General features: G+C 46.6%; 1 protein-coding gene across 5 annotated transcripts in view; it reads left to right on the forward strand.

Moving 5' to 3' along the window:
• LOC110530656 (ephrin type-A receptor 3) overlaps nucleotides 1–26,558 on the forward strand; it is a 200,992-nt gene that overhangs the window by 87,606 nt on the left and 86,828 nt on the right. For all 5 annotated transcript variants that reach the window (XM_036986284.2, XM_036986283.2, XM_036986291.2 and 2 more), the window contains exons 6-7: nucleotides 14,577–14,732; nucleotides 24,065–24,400. In XM_036986284.2, the coding sequence (XP_036842179.2) occupies nucleotides 14,577–14,732; nucleotides 24,065–24,400 (492 nt within the window). The remainder of the gene's footprint in view (nucleotides 1–14,576; nucleotides 14,733–24,064; nucleotides 24,401–26,558) is intronic.

Below are 26,558 nucleotides of genomic sequence, written 5' to 3' on the forward strand. Positions count from 1 at the left end.
CTCTCTCTCTCGGCCACGGGGCAATGAGGGCACGTTTGCTCAGTGTGTATCTATGTGTGTGTGCCAGCATTGTCAAATATTCAACAACGGTTTGACCAATTTGCCTTCAGATTCAGACGTTCGTCCAGTTTCTCCAAACGTCAAATTTTGAAGTTGCTCCAAAAGTCAAATAGAAAATTTGTTTTTCACACCCTGGTTTGCGTGGTTAAATTTAGGCATCAATTCCGGTTAAGAGTTAATGTTTGGGATAGGGTTAAAACATGCTACCAATGGAGCGGAGCTCACGGTTTAAAGGTCAATCCCATTTCTGCAGTGGCCGTACAGCATTTACTGTGATGCGGATTCCGCAGTAGTCAGAGCATTCATACTTCTTGAGCTTCAGGGAGCTGTCACACTCATCCAATAAACTGTTCTGCACCGCACCACTCAGAGTGAATCAGTCTCCACCGCACCACTCAGAGTGAATCAGTCTGCACCGCACCACTCAGAGTGATTCAGTCTCCACCGCACCACTCAGAGTGATTCAGTCTGCACCGCACCACTCAGAGTGAATCAGTCTGCACCGCACCACTCAGAGTGATTCAGTCTGCACCGCACCACTCTGAGTGATTCAGTCTGCACCGCACCACTCAGAGTGATTCAGTCTGCACCGCACCACTCAGAGTGATTCAGTCTGCACCGCACCACTCAGAGTGATTCAGTCTGCACCGCACCACTCAGAATGATTCAGTCTGCACCGCACCACTCAGAGTGAATCAGTCTGCACCGCACCACTCAGAATGAATCAGTCTGCACCGCACCACTCAGAGTGATTCAGTCTGCACCGCACCACTCTGAGTGATTCAGTCTGCACCGCACCACTCAGAGTGATTCAGTCTGCACCGCACCACTCAGAGTGATTCAGTCTGCACCGCACCACTCAGAATGATTCAGTCTGCACCGCACCACTCAGAGTGATTCAGTCTGCACCGCACCACTCAGAATGATTCAGTCTGCACCGCACCACTCAGAGTGATTCAGTCTGCACCGCACCACTCAGAGTGATTCAGTCTGCACCGCACCACTCAGAGTGATTCAGTCTGCACCGCACCACTCAGAGTGATTCAGTCTGCACCGCACCACTCAGAGTGATTCAGTCTGATTCAGTATGTTGAGGTAAATATCTGAGTAATATACTTGTATGGATGGATGTCAACCCCAACACATGTTCATGCCATCTTCATCAATCAACTGCATCACAGTTAAACGTTTTTGACGACCACCACCGGTCTGTATGCTAGCTATGCTACCAGCTTATACGAATGAGAGTTAGCATTTAGCAGTCACTTTTTGTAAACCTGAAAGGGACAACTTCTAAATGTTATGCAACAAAAACAGCCAAATATCTACAAATCAGATTTTAGTTACCACTTTGTGGGCCTGTTACAATACGTTAATCATGACTGATTTGACAGTATCCACTTTGTTAGTTCAGATTTGTTGAATGTCTGCCTATCCAGTGTCCTTCCATACCCACGGTCTGCATTCCATTTACCTCTTTATTGCATCTATCCCCATTGCCTCCCCGATCCCTTTCCAGGAGTTCAAAGTCATTTTAGTGTCTTTGAAATCCCTACACGAGATATCATAACAATGTTTTTAATTTGTGAACTTGTTCTGATAGCCTTTCGTCAAAGTTCTCCATGTTTGTGGTCAAGGAAGTTGTCAAGGAAGTGAGTTTGTGTTTATACAGGATGCACCGCCCCCACCTGCTGTCAACCAATCATGTCAATTTCTCTATGTGGAGCCCTTTGTGAGGTGCACGGCATCACCCTACAGAGCTTGATTTGGCCTGCACAAGCCTCCGGAGGCACCACACTTGCGTCACACTTGCGTACAGAGCCTCCAGACTGCATTTCCTGATCAAGCATACATTGGCTTTTACGCCCATCCACCATTCACAATGCCCCAGCAAAACCCAAGCCTACTTGATAGTCGCTCACCGTTGCCCCCTAGTGGCGGGTTTTGAAGGTATCTCCCGACGTCCTTAGGACATGGCTCCTGAGTGGCCCAGCGGTCTAAGGCACTGCATCTCAGTGCTAGAGGTGTCACTACAGACCCTGGTCTGATTCCAGGCTGCATCACAACTGGTCGTGATTTGAAGTCTTATAGGGCGATGCACAATTGGCCCAGCATCGTCTGGGTTTGGTTGGTGTAGGCTGTCCTTGTAAATAAGAATTTGATCTAAACTGACTTGCCTAAGATGGACTTTATTCTCTCTGTCTCTTTCTAACTCACACACATACATACACACAAACAGTGTACATTTTTTTCTGTTTTTAGACTGGCAGATAATAGTCTCTGTAGGAATGTGTGAAATTAGTCTGTAATCAGCTAAGGTTACCCCTCGGGAAGTGTGTGTGTGTGTGTGTGTGTGTGTGTGTGTGTATGTGTGTGTGTGTGTGTGTGTGTGTGTTTGAGTGAGTGTGTGTTTGTTTGTTTGTCTTAAATTGTACTGAAACAGAGACTCCCAGATTGTCTCCCTCTCCTCTCCAATTCTTTTTCTGTTTTATTTTTCTTCCCTCTCTATTTCTCTCTCTCATGTTCAAGGAGTGTGTGTGTGTGTATATATATATATATATGTGTGTGTGCCGCTGTCAGTGTGAAATAGAATCAATATTTGTGCAGGAGTTCTGGCGAAGGTCAGGGTCAACGTATGACAGACAGCCCAATGAGACACACACACACACATACACACACATATACACACGTGGAGGTCAGACTGGAATAACAATCACGTAGATTCACCCTGAAGGCTCAGTGTGGTGTGTGTGTGTGTCTGGTGCTAAGCTTCATCGGTCCCCTTGACCACCCTCAGTAATTGAACACCATCCAGGGGACTGAGAGAAGATCCGAGTAGGGCTTGCAGTGTGCTCATGTGTTTCATGTACTTCTGATCTGACAGACTGTGTCACTCTGCATGTGTTACTACACTGTGTGTAGTATGGAATCCTAGAACTAGGTCTACATGTCTGCATATACAAATCATGTCAGAATGTGTGGGGAACTGTGTGTAACAGCATGGCACCAGTTTGACCTCAGAGGTCAGGGGTGAGGGATTAGAGGTCAGGCTAGTTTTGTCCGCCTGTCTCCTTAGCTCTCACTAAAGATTGTAACAATCTATTTGAGGGATCATTGTATATTTTTAGAGGTCCCTCTGGATTACATTTTTCCTCGCACAATGTTGCCCCTTCCTTTTCTCTCTATCTTCTGTCTCAAATTCTTCTTTCTACTTCTGTCTCTCTCTCTCTCACAACCACACAGACACACACCTGTTCTGTTCCGCTGCGTTGAGCCTGAGGCGGGATAGAGGGCGGAGGGTAGAGGGGCTAAGGGTGGAGGGTAGAGGGGCCGAGGGGCTAAGGGTGGAGGGTAGAGGGGCCGAGGGGCTAAGGGAGGAGGGCGGAGGGTAGAGGGGCTAAGGGTGGAGGGTAGAGGGGCTAAGGGTGGAGGGTAGAGGGGCTAAGGGTGGAGGGTAGAGGGGCTAAGGGTGGAGGGTAGAGGGGCTAAGGGTGGAGGGTAGAGGGGCTAAGGGCGGAGGGTAGAGGGGCTAAGGGTGGAGGGTAGAGGGGCTAAGGGTGGAGGGTAGAGGGGCCGAGGGGCTAAGGGAGAAGGGTAGAGGGGCCGAGGGGCTAAGGGAGGAGGGCGGAGGGTAGAGGGGCTAAGGGTAGAGGGGCCGAGGGGCTAAGGGTGGAGGGTAGAGGGACCGAGGGGCTAAGGGTGGAGGGTAGAGGGGCCGAGGGGCTAAGGGAGGAGGGTGGAGGGTAGAGGGGCTAAGGGTGGAGGGTAGAGGGGCCGAGGGGCTAAGGGTGGAGGGTAGAGGGGCCGAGGGGCTAAGGGAGGAGGGTAGAGGGGCTAAGGGTGGAGGGTAGAGGGGCCGAGGGGCTAAGGGTGGAGGGTAGAGGGGCCGAGGGGCTAAGGGAGGAGGGTAGAGGGGCTAAGGGTGGAGGGTAGAGGGGCCGAGGGGTTAAGGGCGGAGGGTAGAGGGGCTAAGGGTGGAGGGTAGAGGGGCCGAGGGGCTAAGGGTGGCGGGTAGAGGGGCCGAGGGGTTAAGGGTGGAGGGTAGAGGGGCCGAGGGGCTAAGGGAGGAGGGTAGAGGGGCTAAGGGTAGAGGGGCCGAGGGGCTAAGGGTGGAGGGTAGAGGGGCCGAGGGGCTAAGGGAGGAGGGTAGAGGGGCTAAGGGTGGAGGGTAGAGGGGCCGAGGGGCTAAGGGTGGAGGGTAGAGGGGCCGAGGGGTTAAGGGTGGAGGGTAGAGGGGCCGAGGGGCTAAGGGAGGAGGGTGGAGGGTAGAGGGGCTAAGGGAGGAGGATAGAGGGGCCGAGGGGCTAAGGGAGAAGGGTAGAGGGGCCGAGGGGCTAAGGGAGGAGGGTGGAGGGGCCGAGGGGCTAAGGGAGGAGGATAGAGGGGCTAAGGGTGGAGGGTAGAGGGGCCGAGGGGCTAAGGGAGGAGGGTAGAGGGGCCGAGGGGCTAAGGGAGGAGGGTAGAGGGGCCGAGGGGCTAAGGGAGGAGGGTAGAGGGGCCGAGGGGCTAAGGGAGGAGGGGTGAGTGTATTTTGGAGGATTAGATATGGTGGGTTGGTTATTAGCATCCTAACTCCTCAGATTAAGGACTAGAGATTAGGATGGAGAGAGAGAGACTCGGGCTGGAGTAACTCACCATACTGACGACTCTATTCCAACCAGACAGAATGATGAAATATACTTACATCTCAACCACACCTTATACCACACAGACACAGAACAGTAGTGGTAGTAGTGGTAGTGCAACGTATTGTGATATGTCACCATGGTAGTCAGTGTATTTATGTGTCTGTACTGTGTAATAAACTGAACCATCTGTTCTCAGACAGTTGTTTATCCAACAACCTGAGTGCATGTTAAGCCACGGAAGACTTGTTTCACCCACTCACTCACTCACTCACTCACTCACTCACTCACTCACAGACACTCACACACTCACACACACACACACACACACACACACACACACACACACACACACACACACACACACACACTTTTAGACCTGTCAAATGCAATCTTGTCAGATTTCTCCTCTGATGCTTGATGTATACATTTTTAAATGGGTAAGCCTGAACAAGTGCCAGTATAGCCCACACGTGGGTTTAACACACACACACGTGATGTCCATACACACACATACACACACTGCTCTATGATCCGAGTAATCTGAGGGAGCAGCGTGGTACTCGAGGGGGGCTGAGAAGTGGCTCCATCTTGAAAGCATGTTGCCATGGTGATCATGGTGCTCAACTGCCTGGGCCAGAGATATTTTTCAGCAATTTCCCTTTCTGGAGTGCCACACACACACACACACAATGAAAAAACACACATTCACATTGAAGAGAAACATTATAGAAAATGAAGGGAAGGAGAAAAGTAAGACTGAGAGAAAATACCTGAAGCTAGTCGAGGCCATTTATTGGCTGACCGTTTAAAGGCTGTTGTAAGTGTGAATGAGATTAACATTTTAATTATACACTACGAGTTAGATGCCTGTGTGTCTGTTTACTGATGACTGTCTGTGTTGTTTTGAGAGAGAGAGAGAGAAGCCTCTCTGAATGAAACCCGTCTTTGGTTCAGTGTGGTGTGATGAATGCCCAATCTGTAAATGACCAACTTTCAACAAAGTTCATAATCACGCATTGCTCGACTGATGTCAAAACCCTGGCTGGCTGGTATGTGGTTAGCCCAGATAGACCTTTACACTGGACTTCATCGGCTTACTCATTGTGAAGATTTTCTCTCGCTCTCTCTCTCTCTCACACACACACACACACACACACACACACACACACACACACACACACACACACACACACACACACACACACACACACACACACACACAGGAATCGATTACCTACCCTGAAGTGGCACTCTCATTACAACTGGTGTGTTTTCAGATGTAATGGTAAGCTTACGGTTAGGGGTTGAAATCACAGGTGTGGCCAGAAGAAAGTCTTAACAAGGCCAGATGGGGATTTTTTCTGATCTTCACATGGTGTCTTCAATAGTCTAGCTGTGATCATCATATGAGCATACACACAAACACACACACACACACACACTCCCCCCTCACACACACACACACACACACACACACACACACACACACACACACACACACACACACACACACACACACACACACACACACACACACACACACACACACACACACACTCCCCCCTCACACACACACACACAAACACACACACACAATCCGCCCTCGCACACACGTAGGGTATGTCTTCAGTAGTTGTAGTATAAACACAGTCTGCAGACACCTTATGCATATTTAATAAGACAAGCCTGGATCTGAGACAAGCCTCTTACAGAGACTGGATCTGAGACAAGCCTTTTAAAGAAACTGGATCTGAGACAACCTTCTAACAGAGACTGCATCTGAGACAAGCCTCTTACAGAGACTGGATCTAAGACAAGCCTTTTACACAGACTGGATCAGACACACACACACATCTGATCTGAGAAGACACCCCTCTTTAGCATCATACTGTACACACTATTCACACACACACACTCATCATACTCTGTGTTCATTTACTACCTGAGGAATTGTGTCTGTGTGAGTCTGTGCATGCATCAACCCTATACACTCTTGCTCACACACACATCAATAGAAATTCACCCACTTTTGTGTCTCTGCTGTTAGATCCTCAGTATCTGGTGTGAGTGTGTCTCTGCTGTTAGATCCTCAGTATCTGGTGTGAGTGTGTCTCTGATGTTAGATCCTCAGTATCTGGTGTGAGTGTGTCTCTGCTGTTAGATCCTCAGTATCTGGTATGAGTGTGTCTCTGCTGTTAGATCCTCAGTATCTGGTGTGAGTGTGTCTCTGCTGTTAGATCCTCAGTATCTGGCGTGAGTGTGTCTCTGCTGTTAGATCCTCAGTATCTGGTATGAATGTGTCTCTGCTGTTAGATCCTCAGTATCTGGTGTGAGTGTGTCTCTGCTGTTAGATCCTCAGTATCTGGTGTGAGTGTGTCTCTGATGTTAGATCCTCAGTATCTGGTGTGAGTGTGTCTCTGCTGTTAGATCCTTAGTATCTGGTGTGAGTGTGTCTCTGCTGTTAGATCCTCAGTATCTGGCGTGAGTGTGTCTCTGCTGTTAGATCCTCAGTATCTGGTATGAGTGTGTCTCTGATGTTAGATCCTCAGTATCTGGTGTGAGTGTGTCTCTGCTGTTAGATCCTCAGTATCTGGTATGAGTGTGTCTCTGCTGTTACATCCTCAGTATCTGGTGTGAGTGTGTCTCTGCTGTTAGATCCTCAGTATCTGGTGTGAGTGTGTCTCTGCTGTTAGATCCTCAGTATCTGGTGTGAGTGTGTCTCTGCTGTTAGATCCTCAGTATCTGGTGTGAGTGTGTCTCTGCTGTTAGATCCTTAATATCTGGTGTGAGTGTGTCTCTGATGTTAGATCCTCAGTATCTGGTGTGAGTGTGTCTCTGCTGTTAGATCCTTAATATCTGGTGTGAGTGTGTGTCTGGCTTTTTCACCTGTACCTTGAACATATTTTAGGCAAATCATTAATCATTGGGGAGCTACTGTAAGTCCACTAGCACAATCCTCAATGGACTTTAACAGTGTGTGTTTGCGTGTGTGTACAGTGGATTGCGAAAGTATTCAGCCCCTTGGCATTTTTCCTATTTTGTTGCCTTACAACCTGGAATTAAAATGCATTTTTAAGGGGTTTGTATCATTTGATTTACACAACATGCCTACCACTCTGAAGATGCAAAATATTTATATTTTATATTTATTGTGAAACAAATAAGAAATAAGACAAGAAAACTGAAATCTTGAGCGTGCATAACTATTCACCCCCCCCCCCCCCCCCCCCCAAAGTCAATACTTTGTAGAGCCACCTTTTGCAGCAATTACAGCTGCAAGTCTCTTGGGCTATTTCTCTATAAGCTTGGCACATCTAGCCACTGGGATTTTTGCCCATTCTTCAAGGCAAAACTGCTCCAGCTCCTTCAAGTTGGATGTGTTCCGCTGGTGTACAGAAATCATACCACAGATTCTCAATTGGATTGAGGTCTGGGCTTTGACAAGAACATTCCAAGACATTTAAATGTTTCCCCTTAAAACACTTGAATGTTGCTTTAGCAGTATGCTTAGGGTCATTGTCCTGCTGGAAGGTGAACCTCCGTCCCAGTCTTAAATCTCTGGAAGACTGAAACAGGTTTCCCTCAGGAATTTCCCTGTATTTAGCGCCATCCATCATTCCTTAAATTCTGACCAGTTTCCCAATCCCTGCCGATGAAAAACATCCCCACAGCATTATGCTGCCACCAACATGCTTCACTGTGGGGATGATGTTCTCGGGCTGATGAGAGGTGTTGGGTTTGTGCCAGACATAACGTTTTCCTTGATGGCCAAAAATCTCAATGTTAGTCTCATCTGACCAGAGTACCTTCTTCCATATGTTTGGGGAGTCTCCCACATGCCTTTTGGTGAACACCAAATGTGTTTGCTTCTTTTATTTCTTTAAGAAATGGCTTTTTTCTGTCCACTCTTTACGTAAAGCCTAGCTCTGTGGAGTGTACAGCTTAAAGTGGTCCTATGGACAGATACTTCAGTCTCCGCTCTCGAGCTTTGCAGCTCCTTCAGGGTTATTTTTGGGCTGTTTGTTGCCTCTCTGATTAATGCCCTCCTTGCCTGGTCCGTGAGTTTTGGTGGGTGGCCCTCTCTTGGCAGGTTTGTTGTGGTGGATGGATTTAATGGATTTAATGGTGCTCTGTGGGACGTTCAAAGTTTCAGATTTTTTAAAAACCCAACCCTGATCTGTACTTCTCCACAACTCTGTCCCTGACCTGTTTGGAGAGCTCCTTGGTCTTCATAGTGCCGCTTGCTTGATGGTGCCCCTTGCTTAGTGGTGTTGCAGACTCTGGGGCCTTTCAGAACAGGTGTAAATATACTGAGATCATGTGACATTTAGATTGCACACAGGTGGACTTTATTTAACTAATTATGTGACTTCTGAAGGTAATTGGTTGTACCAGATCTTATTTAGGGGCTTCATAAATACGTTTTACCATTTTTTTTGTTTGTTTGTTTTTAAGTAATTTGATTAATTTCACCTCACCAATTTTGACAATTTTATGTATGTCCATTACATGAAATCCAAATAAAAATACATTTAAACTACAGGTTGTAATGCAACAAAACAGGAAAAATGCTAAGGCGGGTGAATACTATTGCAAGGCACTGTATGTGTGTGTATGCCAGAGAGAGAACTCTCTAGGGTCCTTTTCTCTCCTTCCTCTGTCTTCCCTGTTAGATCTTGGCTCATATAACTAGGTGTGTGTGTGTGTGTGTGTGTGTGTGTGTGTGTGTGTGTGTGTGTGTGTGTGTGTGTGTGTGTGTGTGTGTGTGTGTGTGTGTGTGTGTGTGTGTGTGTGTGTGTGTGTGTGTGTGTGTGTGTGTGTGTGTGTGTGTGTGTGTGTGTGTGTGTGTCCTGTCAGCTGTTGGCTAAGCTGCGGACCGGCATGGAAAAGAGGCTTTTCTCCTGGGACATTTTTCTTCCGGAGTGTTCTGGTTCTGGAACAGGGACACAAAGGACCTCAAAGCTGCTGCAGACAGACAGATAGATAGACAGACAGAGACAGACAGGGGGCCTCGTGCCAGCCCTGGCGTCCGTACAGTTGCCTGATCAAAACCGCCTTGCCGTACCACTGAGGCTGTGTAGACTAAAACCACTCTACTCTGCACTGACGTGTGTGTGAGTTTGTGTGTGTGTGGGCTTTTTATTTGCCAGAGAAGATTGGGCCACGGTCCCTTCTGTGCTCCTGTTTCTCTGACGGAAAAAGGCACACACTTGTACACACAGGCAGTGCTAAGGTCCATATGGGACTGTGCTAGTGGACTTAGCTCCCCTATGATTCATTATTTTCCTAAATATGGCCAAAATATCGCTGGATCAGCCAGAGAGACTACATGAATGAACGTTAGTGATTTAATAAGAGAGAGTAGAAGAGACTAAATTAATGAACATTAGTGATTTAATAAGAGAGAGTAGAAGGGACATGTAAACTATGAGTGGTCTCTTTAGGCCTTTTCTCAATATTTTAGTTCTGGCATAGGTCCGTTCTCCTCTCATATCTCTATTTTTCTCCCCTCTCAGTTTTTTTCCCTGCTCTCTCTCTTTTTCTCTCTCCTGTTAATTTTGTTCTGCTAGGTAATGTGTCTTTTTAGGTGAGGTTAGTTATGTTGCAGTCTCTTGGTGTGTGTGTTTGAGTGAATTAATGGATACTACTTGGTCACATTTGATGTGAATGTGCCTTCTTTTTGTTTGCATTGAGAGGCATTGGTAGCTCAGTTCCTACTATTCCCTGAGCTACAGCTCACTCTGTGATTGTCTGTGTGTGTGTGTGTGTGTGTGTGTGTGTGTGTGTGTGTGTGTGTGTGTGTGTGTGTGTGTGTGTGTGTGATTTACGGCAGTGCCGAGGCGAACGACTCGTTGCTTGATTAAATCCATGACCTTCAGCACCGACACACGCAATCAACACACACTCAACACACACACGCGCTCGTCACACGCAATCAGAACCCAAAGGAATCCATCATGGCATTGATCCATCTGCAGACACACACAAAGCATCTATGGAATTGCGTTTCCAACACCCTCAATCTCCAGACTGTGGATAGGACATGTTCTCTTCAGAGGAGAATAATCACCCCATAATAATCACCCCATTCAGAAAGTATTCAGACCCCTTGACTTTTTCCACGTTTTGTTACATTACAGCCTTATTCAAAAATGGATTAAATAGTTTTTTGCCCTCATCAATCTACATACAATACCACGTAATGACAAAAACAGGTTTTTAGAACTTTTTGCAAATGTATAAAAATAAATATAACTGAAATATTTACATAAGTATTCAGACCCTTTACTCAGTACTTTGTTGAAACACCTTTGACAACGATTTCAGCCTCGAGTCTTCTTGGGTATAATGCTACGAGCTTGGCACACCTGTTTTTGGGGAGTTTCTCTCGTTCGTTGCTGCACAGACATTTTCAGGTCTCTCCAGAGATGTTCGATTGAGTTCATGTACATGCTCTGGCTGGGCCACTCAAGGACATTCAGAGACTTATCCCGAAGCCACTCCTGCATTGTCTTGGCTATGTGCTTAGGGTCATTATCCTGTTGGGAGGTGAGCTTTTGCCCCAGTCTGAAGTCCTGAGTTCTCTGGAGCAGGTTTTCATCAAGGATCTCTGTACTTTGCTCAGTTCATCTTTCCTTCAATCCTGACTAGTCTCCCAGTCCCTGCCACTGAAAAACATCCCCACAGCATGATGCTGCCACAATTATGCTTCACTGTAGGGGTGGTGGCATGTTTCCTCCAGAAGTGACGCTTGGCATTCAGGCCAAAGAGTTCAATCTTGGTTTCATCAGACCAGAGAATCTTGTTTCCCATGGTCTGAGTCCTTTAGGTGCCTTTTGGCAAATTCCAAACTGGCTATCATGTGCCTTTTCCTTAGGAGTGGCTTCCATCTGGCCACTCTACCATAAAGGCCTGATTGGTAGAGTGCTGCAAAGATGTTTGTCCTTCTGGAAGGTTCTCTCATCTCCACAGAGGAACTCTGGAGCTCTGTCAGAGTGACCATCAGGTACTTAGTCACCTCCCTGACCAAGGACCTTCTCCCCCGATTTCTAAGTTTGGCCGGGCGACCAGCTCTAGGAAGAGTGTTGGGGGTTCCAAACTTCTTCCATTTAAAAATGATGGAGGCCACTGTGTTCTTGGGGACCTTCAATGCTGCAGAAATTTTTTGGTACCCTTCCGCAGATCTGTGCCTTGAAACAATCCTGTCTTGGAGCACTCCCAATTTTTCAGTTTTTGATTTGTTAAAAAAGTTTGAAATATCCAATAAATGTCGTTCCACTTCATGATTGTGTCCCACTTGTTGTTGATTCTTCACAAAAAAATACAGTTTTATATCTTTATGTTTGAAGCCTGAAATGTGGCAAAAGGTCGCAAAGTTCAAGGGGGCCGAATACTTTCGCAAGGCACTGTATGTAAATAAGCTATTTCAGTTTTTATTTTTAATGCATTTGCAAACATTTCTAAAAGCCTGTTTTCGCTTAGTCATTATGGGGTATTGTGTGTATATTGATGAGAAAAACCTGTATTTATTCCATTGTTGAATAAGGCTGTAACGTAACAAAATGTGGAAAAAGTCAAGGGGTCTGAATACTTTCCGAATGCAATGTATGTACCATTTAACAGACACTTTTATCCAAAGTGTTACAGCACCTTCATTAGTTTTACAGCACCTTCATTAGTGTTACAGCACCTTCAGTAGTGTTACAGCACCTTCAGTAGTGGTATAGCACCTTCAGTAGTGTTTCAGCACCATCAGTAGTGGTACAGCCGATTCAGTAGTGTTATAGCACCTTCAGTAGTGGTACAGCACCTTCAGTAGTGTTACACCACCTTCAGTAGTGTTATAGCACCTTCAGTAGTGTTAAAGCACCTTCAGTAGTGTTACAGCACCTTCAGTAGTGGTACAGCGCCTTCAGTAGTGGTACAGCACCTTCAGTAGTGGTACAGCACCTTCAGTAGTGGTACAGCACCTTCATTATTGGTACAGCACATTCAGTAGTGGTACACCACCTTCAGTAGTGTTATATCACCGTCAGTAGTGTTACAGCACCTTCAGTAGTGGTACAGCGCCGTCAGTAGTGTTACATCACCTTCAGTAGTGTTACAGCACCGTCAGTAGTGTTACAGCACCTTCAGTAGTGTTACAGCACCTTCAGTAGTGGTACAGCGCCGTCAGTAGTGTTACATCACCTTCAGTAGTGTTACAGCATCGGCATTAGTGTTATAGCACCTTCAGTAGTGGTACACCACCTTCATTAGTGGTACAGCACATTCAGTAGTGGTACAGCACCTTCAGTAGTGTTACAGCACCTTCAGTAGTGTTACAGCACCTTCAGTAGTGTTACAGCACCTTCAGTAGTGGTACAGCACCTCCAGTAGTGTTACAGCACATTCAGTAGTGTTACAGCACCTCAGTAGTGTTACAGCACCTTCAGTAGTGTTACAGCACCTTCAGTAGTGTTGCAGCACCTTCATTAGTGTTACAGCACCTTCAGTAGTGTTACAGCACCTTCAGTAGTGTTGCAGCACCTTCATTAGTGTTACAGCACCTTCAGTAGTGTTACAGCACCTTCAGTAGTGTTACAGCACCTTCAGTAGTGTTGCAGCACCTTCAGTAGTGTTACAGCACCTTCAGTAGTGTTACACCACCATCAGTAGTGGTACACCACCTTCAGTAGTGGTACACCACCTTCAGTAGTGTTACATTACCTTCAGTAGTGTTACAGCACCTTCAGTAGTGGTACAGCACCTTCATTAGTGTTACAGCACCTTCAGTAGTGGTACAGCAACTTCATTGGTGTTACAGCACCTTCAGTAGTGTTACAGCACCTTCAGTAGTGTTACATCACCTTCAGTAGTGGTACAGCACCTCCATTAGTGTTACAGCACCTTCATTAGTGTTACAGCACCTTCAGTAGTGGTACAGCACCTTCAGAAGTGGTACAGCACCTTCAGTAGTGTTACAGCACCTTCAGTAGTGTTACATCACCTTCAGTAGTGTTACAGCACCTTCAGTTGTGTTACAGCACCTTCAGTAGTGTTACAGCACCTTCATAAGTGGTACAGCACATTCAGTAGTGGTACAGCACCTTCAGTAGTGGTACAGCACCTTCAGTAGTGTTTCAGCACCTTCAGTAGTGTTACAGCACCTTCAGTTGTGTTATAGCACCTTCAGTAGTGTTACACCACCTTCATTAGTGGTATAGCACATTCAGTAGTGGTACAGCACCTTCAGTAGTGGTACAGCACCTTCAGTAGTGTTACAGCACCTCCAGTAGTGTTACAGCACCTTCAGTAGTGGTACAGCACCTTCATTAGTGTTACGGCACCTTCAGTAGTTTTATAGCAGCTTCAGTAGTGGTACAGCACCTTCAGTAGTGTTACAGCACCTTCAGTAGTGTTACAGCACCTTCAGTAGTGTTACGGCACCTTCAGTAGTGTTATAGCACCTTCAGTAGTGTTACAGCACCTTCAGTAGTGTTACAGCACCTTCAGTAGTGGTACAGCACCTTCAGTAGTGTTACAGCACCTTCAGTAGTGTTACAGCACCTTCAGTAGTGTTGCAGCACCTTCAGTAGTGTTGCAGCACCTTCATTAGTGTTACGGCACCTTCAGTAGTGTTACAGCACCTTCAGTAGTGGTACAGCACCTTCAGTAGTGGTACAGCACCTTCATTAGTGTTACGGCACCTTCAGTAGTGTTTCATTTGTAACTCTTTTTTACACACTTCAGGTTGTAGACCCCATAGAAAAATAGAAATATAGAAATCAAATGATCTTTGTCTTATTTGTAACCTTGTGTTTTCCAGTTCCCTCCTCTGTCTTACCTTGTAGACCATGTGTAGCGGCAGATTTCTAAGCCTGTATTTTCTTGTTTACCTTTCTCCAGCGTGCAGACCAGGCTCCTACAAGGCCTCAGCGACCGACGCCTACTGCACAAAATGCCCACCATATAGCTCCTCACACCTGGAGAGAGCCTCCGAGTGTGTGTGTGAGAAAGGCTTCCACCGCGCAGAGACGGACCCACGCTCCATGGCTTGCACACGTGAGTAACACACACACACACAAGAACACACATGCACACTCACTTTGACACACTTGTAGACAAGCACTTCCACAAAACATCAGTTGATTCCATTGTAATTTCGTCTTCTTTGACATAGAGCCTTTTGTAAAAGTATTCATTCACAGAGAGCTCTTCATATACATATCTGACTCACCACCTGAATACAGTATTATGTAGCAAAATGTAAAATGGTGTTTTTTACATTGGATGAAAGTAGAGACTCAGAGCTACAAAAATGTATATTATACACTGCATAGCATCGGACAATTACATTGATGAATACGCTGATTCGGTGAGCGAGTTTATTAGCAAGTGCATCTGTGATGTTAAACCCACAGCGACTATTAAAACATTCCCCAACCAGAAACCGTGGATTGATGGCAGCATTTGGGCAAAACTGAAAGCGCAAACCACTGCTTTTAATCAGGGCAAGGCAACCGGAAACATCACCGAATACAAACAGTGTAGCTATTCCCTCCGCAAGGCAATCAAACAAGCTAAGCGTCAGTATAGAGACAAAGTAGAGTCGAAATTCAATGGCTCAGACACGAGAGGTATGTGGAAGGTTCTACAGTCAATCACGGATTACAAAAAGAAAACCAGCCCTGTTGCGGACCACGATGTGTTGCTCCCAGACAAACTAAACAACTTCTTTGCTCGCATTGAGGACAATACAAAGCCACCGACACGGTCCGCTACCAAAACATGCGGACTCTCCTTCACTGCAGCCAACGTGAGTAAAATATTTAAACATGTTAAAACCCTCGCAAGGCTGCCGGCACAGACGGCATCCCTAGCCGCGTCTTCAGAGCATGCGCAGACTAGCTGGCTGGTGTGTTTACGGACATATACAATCAATCCTTATCCCAGTCTGCTGTTCCCACATGCTTCAAGAGGGCCACCATTGTTCCTGTTCCGTCATCATGAAGTGCTTTGAGAGATTAGTCAAGGACCATATCACCTCCACCCTACCTGACACCCTAGACCCACTCCAATTTGCTTACCGCCCCAATAGGTCCACAGACGACCCAATCGCAATCACACTGCACACTGCCCTTACCCATCTGGACAAGAGGAATACCTACGTAAGAATGCTGTTCATCGACTACAGCTCAGCATTTAACACCATAGTACCCTGCAATCTCGTCATTAAGCTCGAGACCCTAGGTCTCGACCTGTGCAACCGGGTCCTGGACTTCCTGGTGAGGGTAGGATACAACATCTCCACCCCGCTGATCCTCAACACTGGGGCCCCACAAGGGTGCATTCTCAGCCCTCTCCTGTACTTCCTGTTCACCCATGACTGCATGGCCATGCATGCTTCCAACTCAATCATCAAGTTTGCAGACGACACTACAGTGGTAGGCTTGATTACAAACAACGACGAGACGGCCTACAGGGAGGAGGTCAGGGCCCTTGGAGTGTGGTGTCAGGAAAATAAACTCAATGTCAACATAACAAAGGAGATGATCGTGGACTTCAGGAAACAGCAGAGGGGGCGGCCCCATATCCACATCGACGGGACGGTAGTGGAGAAGGTGGAAAGTTTTAAGTTCCTCGGCGTACACATCACGGACAAAGTGAAATGGTCAACCCACACAGACAGAGTGGTGAAGATTGCGCAGCAACGCTTCTTCAACCTCAGGAGGCTGAAGAAATTTGGCTTGTCACCAAAAACACTCACAAACTTTTGCAGATGCACAATCAAGAGCATCCTTTTGGGCTGTATCACCACCTGGTACGGCAACTGCTCCGCCCACAACCGTAAGGCTCTCCAGATGGTAGTGAGGTTTGCACAACGCATCACCGGGGGCACACTACCTGCCCTCCAGGGCACCTACACCACCCGATATCATAGGAAGGCCAAAAAGATCATCAAGGACAACAACCACCTGAGCCACTGCCTGCGATGTCAGCACAGGTGCATCAAAACTGGGACCAAGAGACTAAAATACATCTTCTATCTCAAGGCCATCAGACTGTTAAAACTTCTTATGGCTGGGGGGCAGTATTGAGAAGCTTGGATGAATAAGTTGCCCAAAGTAAATGGCCTGCTCCTCAGTCTCAGTTGCTAATATATGCATATTATTAGTAGTATTGGATAAAAAACACTCTAAAGTTTCAAAAACTGTTTGAATGATGTCTGTGAGTATAACAGAACTCATATAGCAGGCAAAATCCTGAGGATAAATCAAAACAGGAAGTGAGAAATCTGAGCTTGGTATATATTCAACACAGTTCCCAATGAAATCCCCTTGATATATTAGTGATGTTGCACTTCCTAGGGGTTCCACTAGATGTCAACCATCTATAGAAATTTTAATGAGACTTCTACTGTGTGAGACTGAATGAGAGCAGAATCTATCAGGTGACTGGCAGTCAGACATTTTCTGATCACGCTCATTCCTCATGGTATCCACTTACGTTCCATTGCTCATCAAGACACAAAGGAATACTCCGGTTCGAACTTTATTGAAGCTATATGTTAAAAACATCCTAATGATTGATTCTGTACTTAGTTTGAAATGTTTGCTTATTCCGTAAGCAGTACGTTTTTTTTTAAATCAGACACAGCGGTTGCATTAACTTCTTGACGCACCCCATCCCATCCCTTTAGCGGGATCATTTTCATCAACACCCGCAGAATTGCAGTGCGCCAAATTCAAATAAAATTACTAAACATATTTAATTTTCATGAAATCACAAGTGCAATATAGCAAAACACAGTTTAGCTTTATGGTAATCCACCTGTCATGTCAGATTTAGAAAATATGCTTTACAGAGAAAGCAATCCAAGCGTTTGTGTGAGTTTATCGATCACTAGACAAAAACATTATGAACACCTAGCACTAAAGTAGCTTGGTCACGAAAATCAGAAAAGCAATAAAATGTATCGCTTACCTTTGATTATCTTCGGATGTTTTCACTCACGAGACTCCCAGTTACACAATAAATGTTCCTTTTGTTCCATAAAGATTATTTTTATATCCAAAATACCTCCACTTGTTTGGCACGTTATGCTCAGAAATCCACAGGCTCGAGCGGTCACAACATCGCAGACGAAAATTCCAAATAGTATCCGTAATGTCCACAGAAACATGTCAAACGTTTTTTATAATCCTCAGGTTGTTTTTAAAATATATAATCGGTAATATATCAACCGGTGCTGTCGCTTTTTCAATAGGAGAGGGAGAGATAATGGCTGCTCACTCTGTTGCGCAAGCAAAACTCATGCGAACACCCAGCTATCCACTGACGCGATGTTATCTTTCTCGCTCATTTTTCCACTCCTCTCATTTTTCTGAAACCATGTCTAAAGACTGGACCCCTTGAGGAAGTGATAGGAAAAGGAATCTGGTTGATATCCCTTTAAATGGAGCAAAGGCAGGCTATGGAACATGGAGCTTTCAAAATAGAAGCCACTTCCTGGTTTGATTTCCTCAGGTTTTCGCCTGCAATATCAGTTATGTTATACTCACAGACAATATTTTGACAGTTTGGGAAACTTTAGAGTGTTTTCTATCCTAATCTGACAATTATATGCATATTCTAGCATCTGGTCCTGAGAAATAGGCCGTTTACTTTGGGAACGTTATTTTTCCAAAAATAAAAATAGTGCCCCCTAGTTTCAAGAGGTTAAAGCGTTTTTCCCTCGTATCTTCTGCTCTCTGCGTCTGACTCCACTGTAATTATATGCATATTCTAGTTTCTGGTCCTGAGAAATAGGCAGTTTCAAATGGGTACGTTTTTAATTCAAAAAATCTAAATACTGCCCCCTAGACTCAACAGGTTAAAAATAATTACAATAAAAATACAGGCACTCATTGAGCAGTGAGCACATGCAGAGCAACATAAGACAAGCAAGACATATCATGCAGACAGGAACTTAGCACAAAAAGCAACAAGACAAAATCCATAAAAGCAACACCTCACCTCACAAGCTACAGACAACATGGAAAGCGGCAATACACAACTTGGGATTATGTTCACAAATCTGATTGGCCTTTATGTCACGGCTGTTGGAAGGAGAGGACCAAAGTGCAGGGTGGTGAGCGTACATTTTCTTTATTTAAATCAAAATGACACCAAACAAAACAATAAACACTACAAACACCAACCGTGACGCTCAAAAGGAAAGTGCTCTAAGCAAAGTCAACTTCCCACAAACGCAGGTGGGAAAAAGGGTACCTAAGTATGGTTCCCAATCAGAGACAACGATAGACAGCTGTCCCTGATTGAGAACCATACCCGGCCAAACACAAAGAAATAGAAAACATAGAACACAAAACATAGAATGCCCACCCCAACTCACACCCTGACCAAACCAAAATAGAGACATAAAAAGGTCAGGGCGTGACACTTTAGCCATGTCTTCATGTTTTTGTGAAAGTGTGATAGGTGGTGCAGTTATGTGTGTCTGATGGCAGTGTATTCCAAACATAGGAAGCTCTCACAGAGAAAGCAGATTGTCTAAATGTGCTTATCCTTAAGGGAACTATACAGTCACCTCTAATGGCAGACCTTGTGGATCTGCTGCCATATGTTTGGGTTTTCTTTTTAACAAAAGTACTGAGTGGAAAGGCCATTTAAGTCAGGCCTTTTCAGATCTTGAATACAAGACATGCGTCGGGACGATGTAACATGCTTTCTGAGGATGTAACAGTGATGATGGTTTTGGGCTTTCTATCAAGCACTTTGAGAGCCTGTTTGTAGACAGACTGAATGGGTTTTAACGTTGTACAGCAAGCTTGGGCCCAACTAGTCAAGCAGTATGTTAAGTGGAGGAGTATCATAGATTTGAAGTACAGTTTTGCTACCTCTATATTCAAAATAATTTTGTATAAACTGGAAATCAGATACCACCTGGAGCTTCTCCCCTGACACATAGACATCTGTCTCAGTAGCATCTGAAGCCCTCTTTGTGAAGAACATGCAGACAGTTTTTTTTCACATTGAGATGCAAACACGAGTCACTGAGCCTCTTTGTAACCTGGACCATTACAGTAGTGAGTTCTTGTGCAGCTTGTTGTTTGCTCTCTGCATGCTCATATTTCACTGTATCATCTGCATACATCAGACCAGTACAGACAGAAGGCAGATCATTAATGTACAGGCTGATCAGGAGGGACCCCAGTATTGACCCTTGGGGCACGCCCGCATCATAGCTTTGAGTGCTTACATATGCTTCTCATATGCTTACAATGATGTTTTGATTCTTGCTTGAAACAGTCACTAAGATTATATTTGGTTGTGATCTTTGCTAAATACAATTTTTGGATGCAGAAGTTGTTAGCTGAATGCTAACACTCATTGATCAAAGCCATCAAAGAGCCTTTTTACTGGTTGAGGTTTAAGTGTTTTTTTATATATAATGCAGCTGATTTTCAATGATGACACAAACATTATATTAAGCAGGACAGTCATACGAGCCTTAAAATCTAATTATAATCCAAAAGTAGTGTGAAATGCACTCACAAGCAACGTGCAAATAGAGGCTTTTTTGCTGGTGTTCTGTAAGAACTCCCCCTTATTCTGTCACCAACTTGTGTGCATCGCCCTTGTACGTCAATTTCATTTTTACTTATTTAATTAACCTTTATTTAACTAGGCAAGTCAGTTAAGAACAAATTCTTATTTACAATGATGGCCTACCCCGGCCAAACCCTAACCCGGACGACGCTGGGCCAATTGTGCGCCGCAATATGGGACTACCAATCATGGCCAGTTGTGATACAGCCTGACTCTATCAGATGACACTGATACCATGATTCATTGATACTCTCTGATACTTAGTGATGCTCCTGTATAGGGTCTGTTTCTAAATCTGTCTGTCTGAGTCTACCGGAGATACTGGGCATCGATGGGCACCAACCACAAACCACATCCTGATGCATCTCCTACAGAGAGAGAGCAAGAGAGAGAGAGAGGGTGGGGGGAGGGAGAGAGAGAGGAGAAGAAGAGAGAGAGAGGAGAAGAAGAGAGAGAGAGGAGAAGAAGAGAGAGAGGGGAGAAGAAGAGGGAGAGAGAAGAGAGGATTGTAGAGGGGGGTAGAGAGAGAGAGGATTGTAGAGGGGGGTAGAGAGGGAGAGGATTGTAGAGGGGGTAGAGAGAGAGAGGATTGTAGAGGGGGGTAGAGAGAGAGAGGATTGTAGAGGGGGGTAGAGAGAGAGAGGATTGTAGAGGGGGGTAGAGAGAGAGCAGAAGAGAGTATGAGGCACACACAAGTACACCCAGTCAAACCCAGATCAATCACATTCATCGTTGCAGCAGGTGTGATGTGACAGGGGATATCAGCTGGAAATGAGAAACGACCTCTGCAGATGTCACCTCTCCTCGCCACACACACACACACACACACACACACACACACACACACACACACACACACACACACACACACACACACACACACACACACACACACACACACACACACACACACACACACACACACACACACACACCAGCGCATACACAGGTACATATGCCTGTCACTCACTCAATCTTCTGTCTCTCCATTACTCTCTTTCTACATGCTATAATCTCTCTGTCTTTCCATCACTCTCTTTCTACATGCTATAATCTCTCTGTCTCTCCATCACTCTCTTTCTACATGCTATAATCTCTCTGTCTCTCCATCACTCTCTTTCTACATGCTATAATCTCTCTGTCTTTCCATCACTCTCTTTCTACATGCTATAATCTCTGTCTCTTCATCACTCTCTTTCTACATGCTATAATCTCTCTGTCTTTCCATCACTCTCTTTCTACATGCTATAATCTCTCTGTCGTTCCATCACTCTCTTTCTACATGCTATAATCTCTCTGTCTCTCCATCACTCTCTTTCTACATGCTATAATCTCTCTGTCTCTCCATCACTCTCTTTCTACATGCTATAATCTCTCTGTCTCTCCATCACTCTCTTTCTACATGCTATAATCTCTCTGTCTCTCCATCACTCTCTTTCTACATGCTATAATCTCTCTGTCTCTCCATCACTCTCTTTCTACATGCTATAATCTCTCTGTCTCTCCATCACTCTCTTTCTACATGCTATAATCTCTCTGTCTCTCCATCACTCTCTTTCTACATGCTATAATCTCTCTGTCTCTCCATCACTCTCTTTCTACATGCTATAATCTCTCTGTCTCTCCATCACTCTCTTTCTACATGCTATAATCTCTCTGTCTTTCCATCACTCTCTTTCTACATGCTATAATCTCTCTGTCTCTCCATCACTCTCTTTCTACATGCTATAATCTCTCTGTCTTTCCATCACTCTCTTTCTACATGCTATAATCTCTCTGTCGTTCCATCACTCTCTTTCTACATGCTATAATCTCTGTCTCTCCATCACTCTCTTTCTACATGCTATAATCTCTCTGTCTATCCATCACTCTCTTTCTACATGCTATAATCTCTCTGTCTCTCCATCACTCTCTTTCTACATGCTATAATCTCTCTGTCGTTCCATCACTCTCGTTCTACATGCTATAATCTCTCTGTCTTTCCACCACTCTCTTTCTACATGCTATAATCTCTCTGTCTATCCATCACTCTCTTTCTACATGCTATAATCTCTCTGTCTCTCCATCACTCTCTTTCTACATGCTATAATCTCTCTGTCTCTCCATCACTCTCTTTCTACATGCTATAATCTCTCTGTCGTTCCATCACTCTCTTTCTACATGCTATAATCTCTGTCTCTCCATCACTCTCTTTCTACATGCTATAATCTCTCTGTCTATCCATCACTCTCTTTCTACATGCTATAATCTCTCTGTCTCTCCATCACTCTCTTTCTACATGCTATAATCTCTCTGCCTCTCTCTCTCTGGGAAGGAAGTGATGAGATGAGCTTGTTTGGGTGGATTGAAAGGTGAGGACAGGTTAGGATGTGGGAGAGGAGAGGTGTTAGAAAGAGTTGAAAAGGGGGTGAAATAGGGGTGAGAGAGGAGTGTAAATTACAACATGGAAGAGCTGAGATCAGTAGAGAACACGAAGAAGGGAGAGGAGGATAGGGGAGATGAGAGGATGTGAGAGGGAAGGGAGAGAGAGAGAGGGGAGAGAGAGAGAGAGAGAGAGAGAGAGAGAGAAAGAAAGAAAGAAAGAAAGAAAGAAAGAGGATATGGGGGAAGGGAGAGGAGTGGATGTGAGCGGGAAGGGAGAGGAAGATAGGGGAGAGAGGAGAGGATGTGAGGGGGAAGGGAGAGGAACAGCGGAGAGGGGGAAGGGAGAGGAGGATAGGGGAGAGAGGAGAGGATGTGAGGGGGAAAGGAGAGAGAGAGAGAGAGAGAGAAAGAAAGAAAGAAAGAAAGAAAGAAAGAAAGAAAGAAAGAAAGAAAGAAAGAAAGAAAGAAAGAAAGAAAGAAAGAAAGAACGAAAGAAAGAAAGAAAGAAAGAGGAGAGGATATGGGGGAAGGGAGAGGAGAGGATGTGAGCGGGAAGGGAGAGGAAGATAGGGGAGAGAGGAGAGGATGTGAGGGGGAAGGGAGAGGAACAGCGGAGAGGGGGAAGGGAGAGGAGGATAGGGGGAGAGGAGAGGATGTGAGGGGGAAGGGAGATAGAGAGGAGAGGAGAGGAGAGGAGAGGAGAGGAGAGGAGAGGAGAGGAGAGGAGAGGAGAGGAGAGGAGAGGAGAGGATATGGGGGGAAGGGAGAGGAGAGGATGTGAGCGGGAAGGGAGAGGAAGATAGGGGAGAGAGGAGAGGATGTCAGGGGGAAGGGAGAGGAAGATAGGGGAGAGAGGAGAGGATGTGAGGGGGAAGGGAGAGGAAGATAGGAGCGAGAGGAGAGGATGTGAGGGGGAAGGGAGAGGAAGATAGGGGAGAGAGGAGAGGATGTGAGGGGGAAGGGAGAGGAGAGGATGTGAGCGGGTAGGGAGAGGAAGATAGGGGAGAGAGGAGAGGATGTGAGGGGGAAGGGAGAGGACGACAGAGAAAGGGGCATACATTAGACTGCCTGTCACACATCATCTGCTGTCATCAGATAGGCAGCCTCTATTTCCCCCTGGCCCTAACCTGCTGCCCTTTACAGAGGCCTGCCACTGGGCAGCCTGATCAGGAAAGGCCCAGGCTTTACAGGCCCCCTGGGCCTCACTACTCCTCTTGCTGTTGATGAGATGTCATCAGCTCAGAGCCTGAACCACCATTTATCATCCCAGCACACACGAGGACACATATGCATATACGCATGCACACACATGCACACGCATACACACATACGCACACCATAGACGCACACCATAGACACACACCATAGACACACACCATAGACACACACTCACCGCCTCGCCCCTCTCTCCTCCTCAGGTCCATGTTCTGCTCCAGAGAACCCCATCTCCACTGTCAACGAGACGTGTGTCACACTAGAATGGAGTCCCCCTCTTGACATGGGAGGCCGAGGTGACATCACCTACAGCCTCCACTGCAGGAAGTGCTCCGGCGACCGCAGGAAGTGCACGCCCTGCGGTAACGCCGTACATTTTGTGCCGAGGCAGTTTGGTCTCTCTGTGACTATGGTGATGGTCACTGACCTGCAGCCACACAGCAATTACAGCTTCACCATTGAGAGCCTGAATGGAGTTTCTGACCTGAGTCCTACACCCAGAGGAGCTGTGATAGTTAATGTCACCACCAGCCAGACAGGTAGGAACTCACAGCCATACATATATGCATAGGCTCGCATATAGACACACACACATTACAGCCTCAGTGTTGAAGCAGTCAATGCCACTCAGTCATGTTCACTGGACTACTGTCTAACACACACACATGAGCCCAAGCCCTTCACCCAGGGCTCATGACTATGCATCAGGCTTATCAGGCTCTGCTGAAGACTCTCAATTACTACTTGTTTACATTTGCTGCTCATTGGATCCAGCCACATATATGAAATGAGTGTGTGTGTGTGTGTGTGTGTGTGTGTGTGTGTGTGTGTGTGTGTGTGTGTGTGTGTGTGTGTGTGTGTGTGTGTGTGTGTGTGTGTGTGTGTGTAGGACATGTAGGGGATGTGTCAGTAAGGGGTGATGAGAGGAGAGGATTGGGAGAGGAGGTGAGGGGTGATGAGAGGAGGATAGGAGTGTGAGAGGAGGTGAGGAGTGGGAGAAGAGGTGAGTGGGAGAGGAGGTGAGTGGGTGAGGGGTGATGAGAAGATGTGAGGAGTGATGAGAGGAGGAGTGTGAGTGGAGTACGAGAGGAGGTGAGGGGTGATGATAAGATGTGAAGGGCAATGAGAGGAGGAGAGGAGTAAAAGAGGAGGAGAGGGGCAATGATAGGAGGAGAGGAGTGGGAGAGGAGGTGAGGGGTGATGAGAAAAGGAGAGGATTGGGAGAGGAGGTGAGGGGTGATGAGAAGATGTGAGGGGTGATGATAGGAGGAGTGGGAGAGGAGAGGAGTAGGAGAGGAGGAGAGGGGCAATGAGAGGAGGAGAGGAGTGGGAGAGGAGGTGAGGGATGATGAGAGAAGGAGAGGAGTGGGAGAGGAGGAGAGGGGCAATGAGAGGAGGAGAGGAGTGGGAGAGGAGGTGAGGGGTGATGAGAGGAAGAGAGAAGGAGAGGAGTGGGAGAGGAGGATAGGGGCGATGAGAGGAGGAGAGGAGTAGGAGAGGAGGTGAGGGGTGATGAGAGGGAGAGGAGGAGAGGGGCAAGGAGAGGAGTGGGAGATGAGGTGAGGGATGATGAGAGGATGAGAGAAGGAGAGGAGTAGAAGAGGAGGTGAGGGGTGATGAGGTGAGGGGGAATGAGAGGAGGAGAGGATTGGGAGTGGAGGAGAGGTGGAATGAGAGGAGAGAAAGAGGAATGGGAGAGGAGGTGAGGGGGAATGAGGGGAGGAGAGGATTGGGAGTGGAGGAGAGGAGTGGGAGAGGGAGAGGAGGTGAGGGGTGATGAGAGAAGGAGAAGAGTGGGAGAGGACGAGAGGAGTGGGAGGTGAGGAGGGGGGAGGAGGTGAGGAGCGAGGAGAGGATTGGGAGAGGAGGAGAGGAGTGAGAGCGGAGGTGAGGAGTGGGAGAGGAGGTGAAGGGGAATGAGAGGAGAGGATTGGGAGTGGAGGAGAGGGGCGATGAGAGGAGGAGTTGAGTGGGAGAGGAGGAGAGGGGCGATGAGAGGAGGAGTTGAGTGGGAGAGGAGGAGAGGGGCTATGAGAGGAGGAGAGGAGTGGGAGCGGAGGTGAGGAGTGGGAGAGGAGGTGATGGGCGATGAGAGGAGGAGAGGAGTGGGAGCGGAGGTGAGGAGTGGGAGAGGAGGTGAGGGGCGATGAGAGGAGAAGAGGATTGGGAGAGGAGGAGAGGGGCAATGAGAGGCCTTGTACAGCACTTTGAGATATCAGCTGATGTACGAAGGGCTATATAAATACATTTGATTTGATTTGAGAGGAGAGGAGAGGAGTGGGAGAGGAGGAGAGGAGTGGCAGTAAAGGAGAGGGGCGATGAGAGGAGGAGTTGAGTGGGAGAGGAGGAGTGGGCTATGAGAGGAGGAGAGGAGTGGGAGAGGAGGAGAGGGGTGATAGGAGGAGAGGACATTAACCTTGTTAACAGTTCCACATGTCTCCCCTGCTGTCACACACTGCTCCTCTTAACATGTCACACACACACACACACACACACACACACACACACACACAAACACCTACCTGTGCCCACCGAGCACTCTGTGGTGAGGGGGTGAAAGTGAAGAGATAGCGATGTACATCACGGAACCCCTCAGAGACACCCATCGGCTTACTCAGCACACACACACATGCACACACACGCACGCACAGATACAGACACACAAAGTCATTACATACACATGTGCACATACAGTAT

This window comes from Oncorhynchus mykiss, chromosome 8 (assembly GCF_057628025.1).
Source record: "Oncorhynchus mykiss isolate SJ-2025 chromosome 8, ASM5762802v1, whole genome shotgun sequence".
Taxonomy (NCBI): Eukaryota; Metazoa; Chordata; class Actinopteri; order Salmoniformes; family Salmonidae; genus Oncorhynchus; species Oncorhynchus mykiss.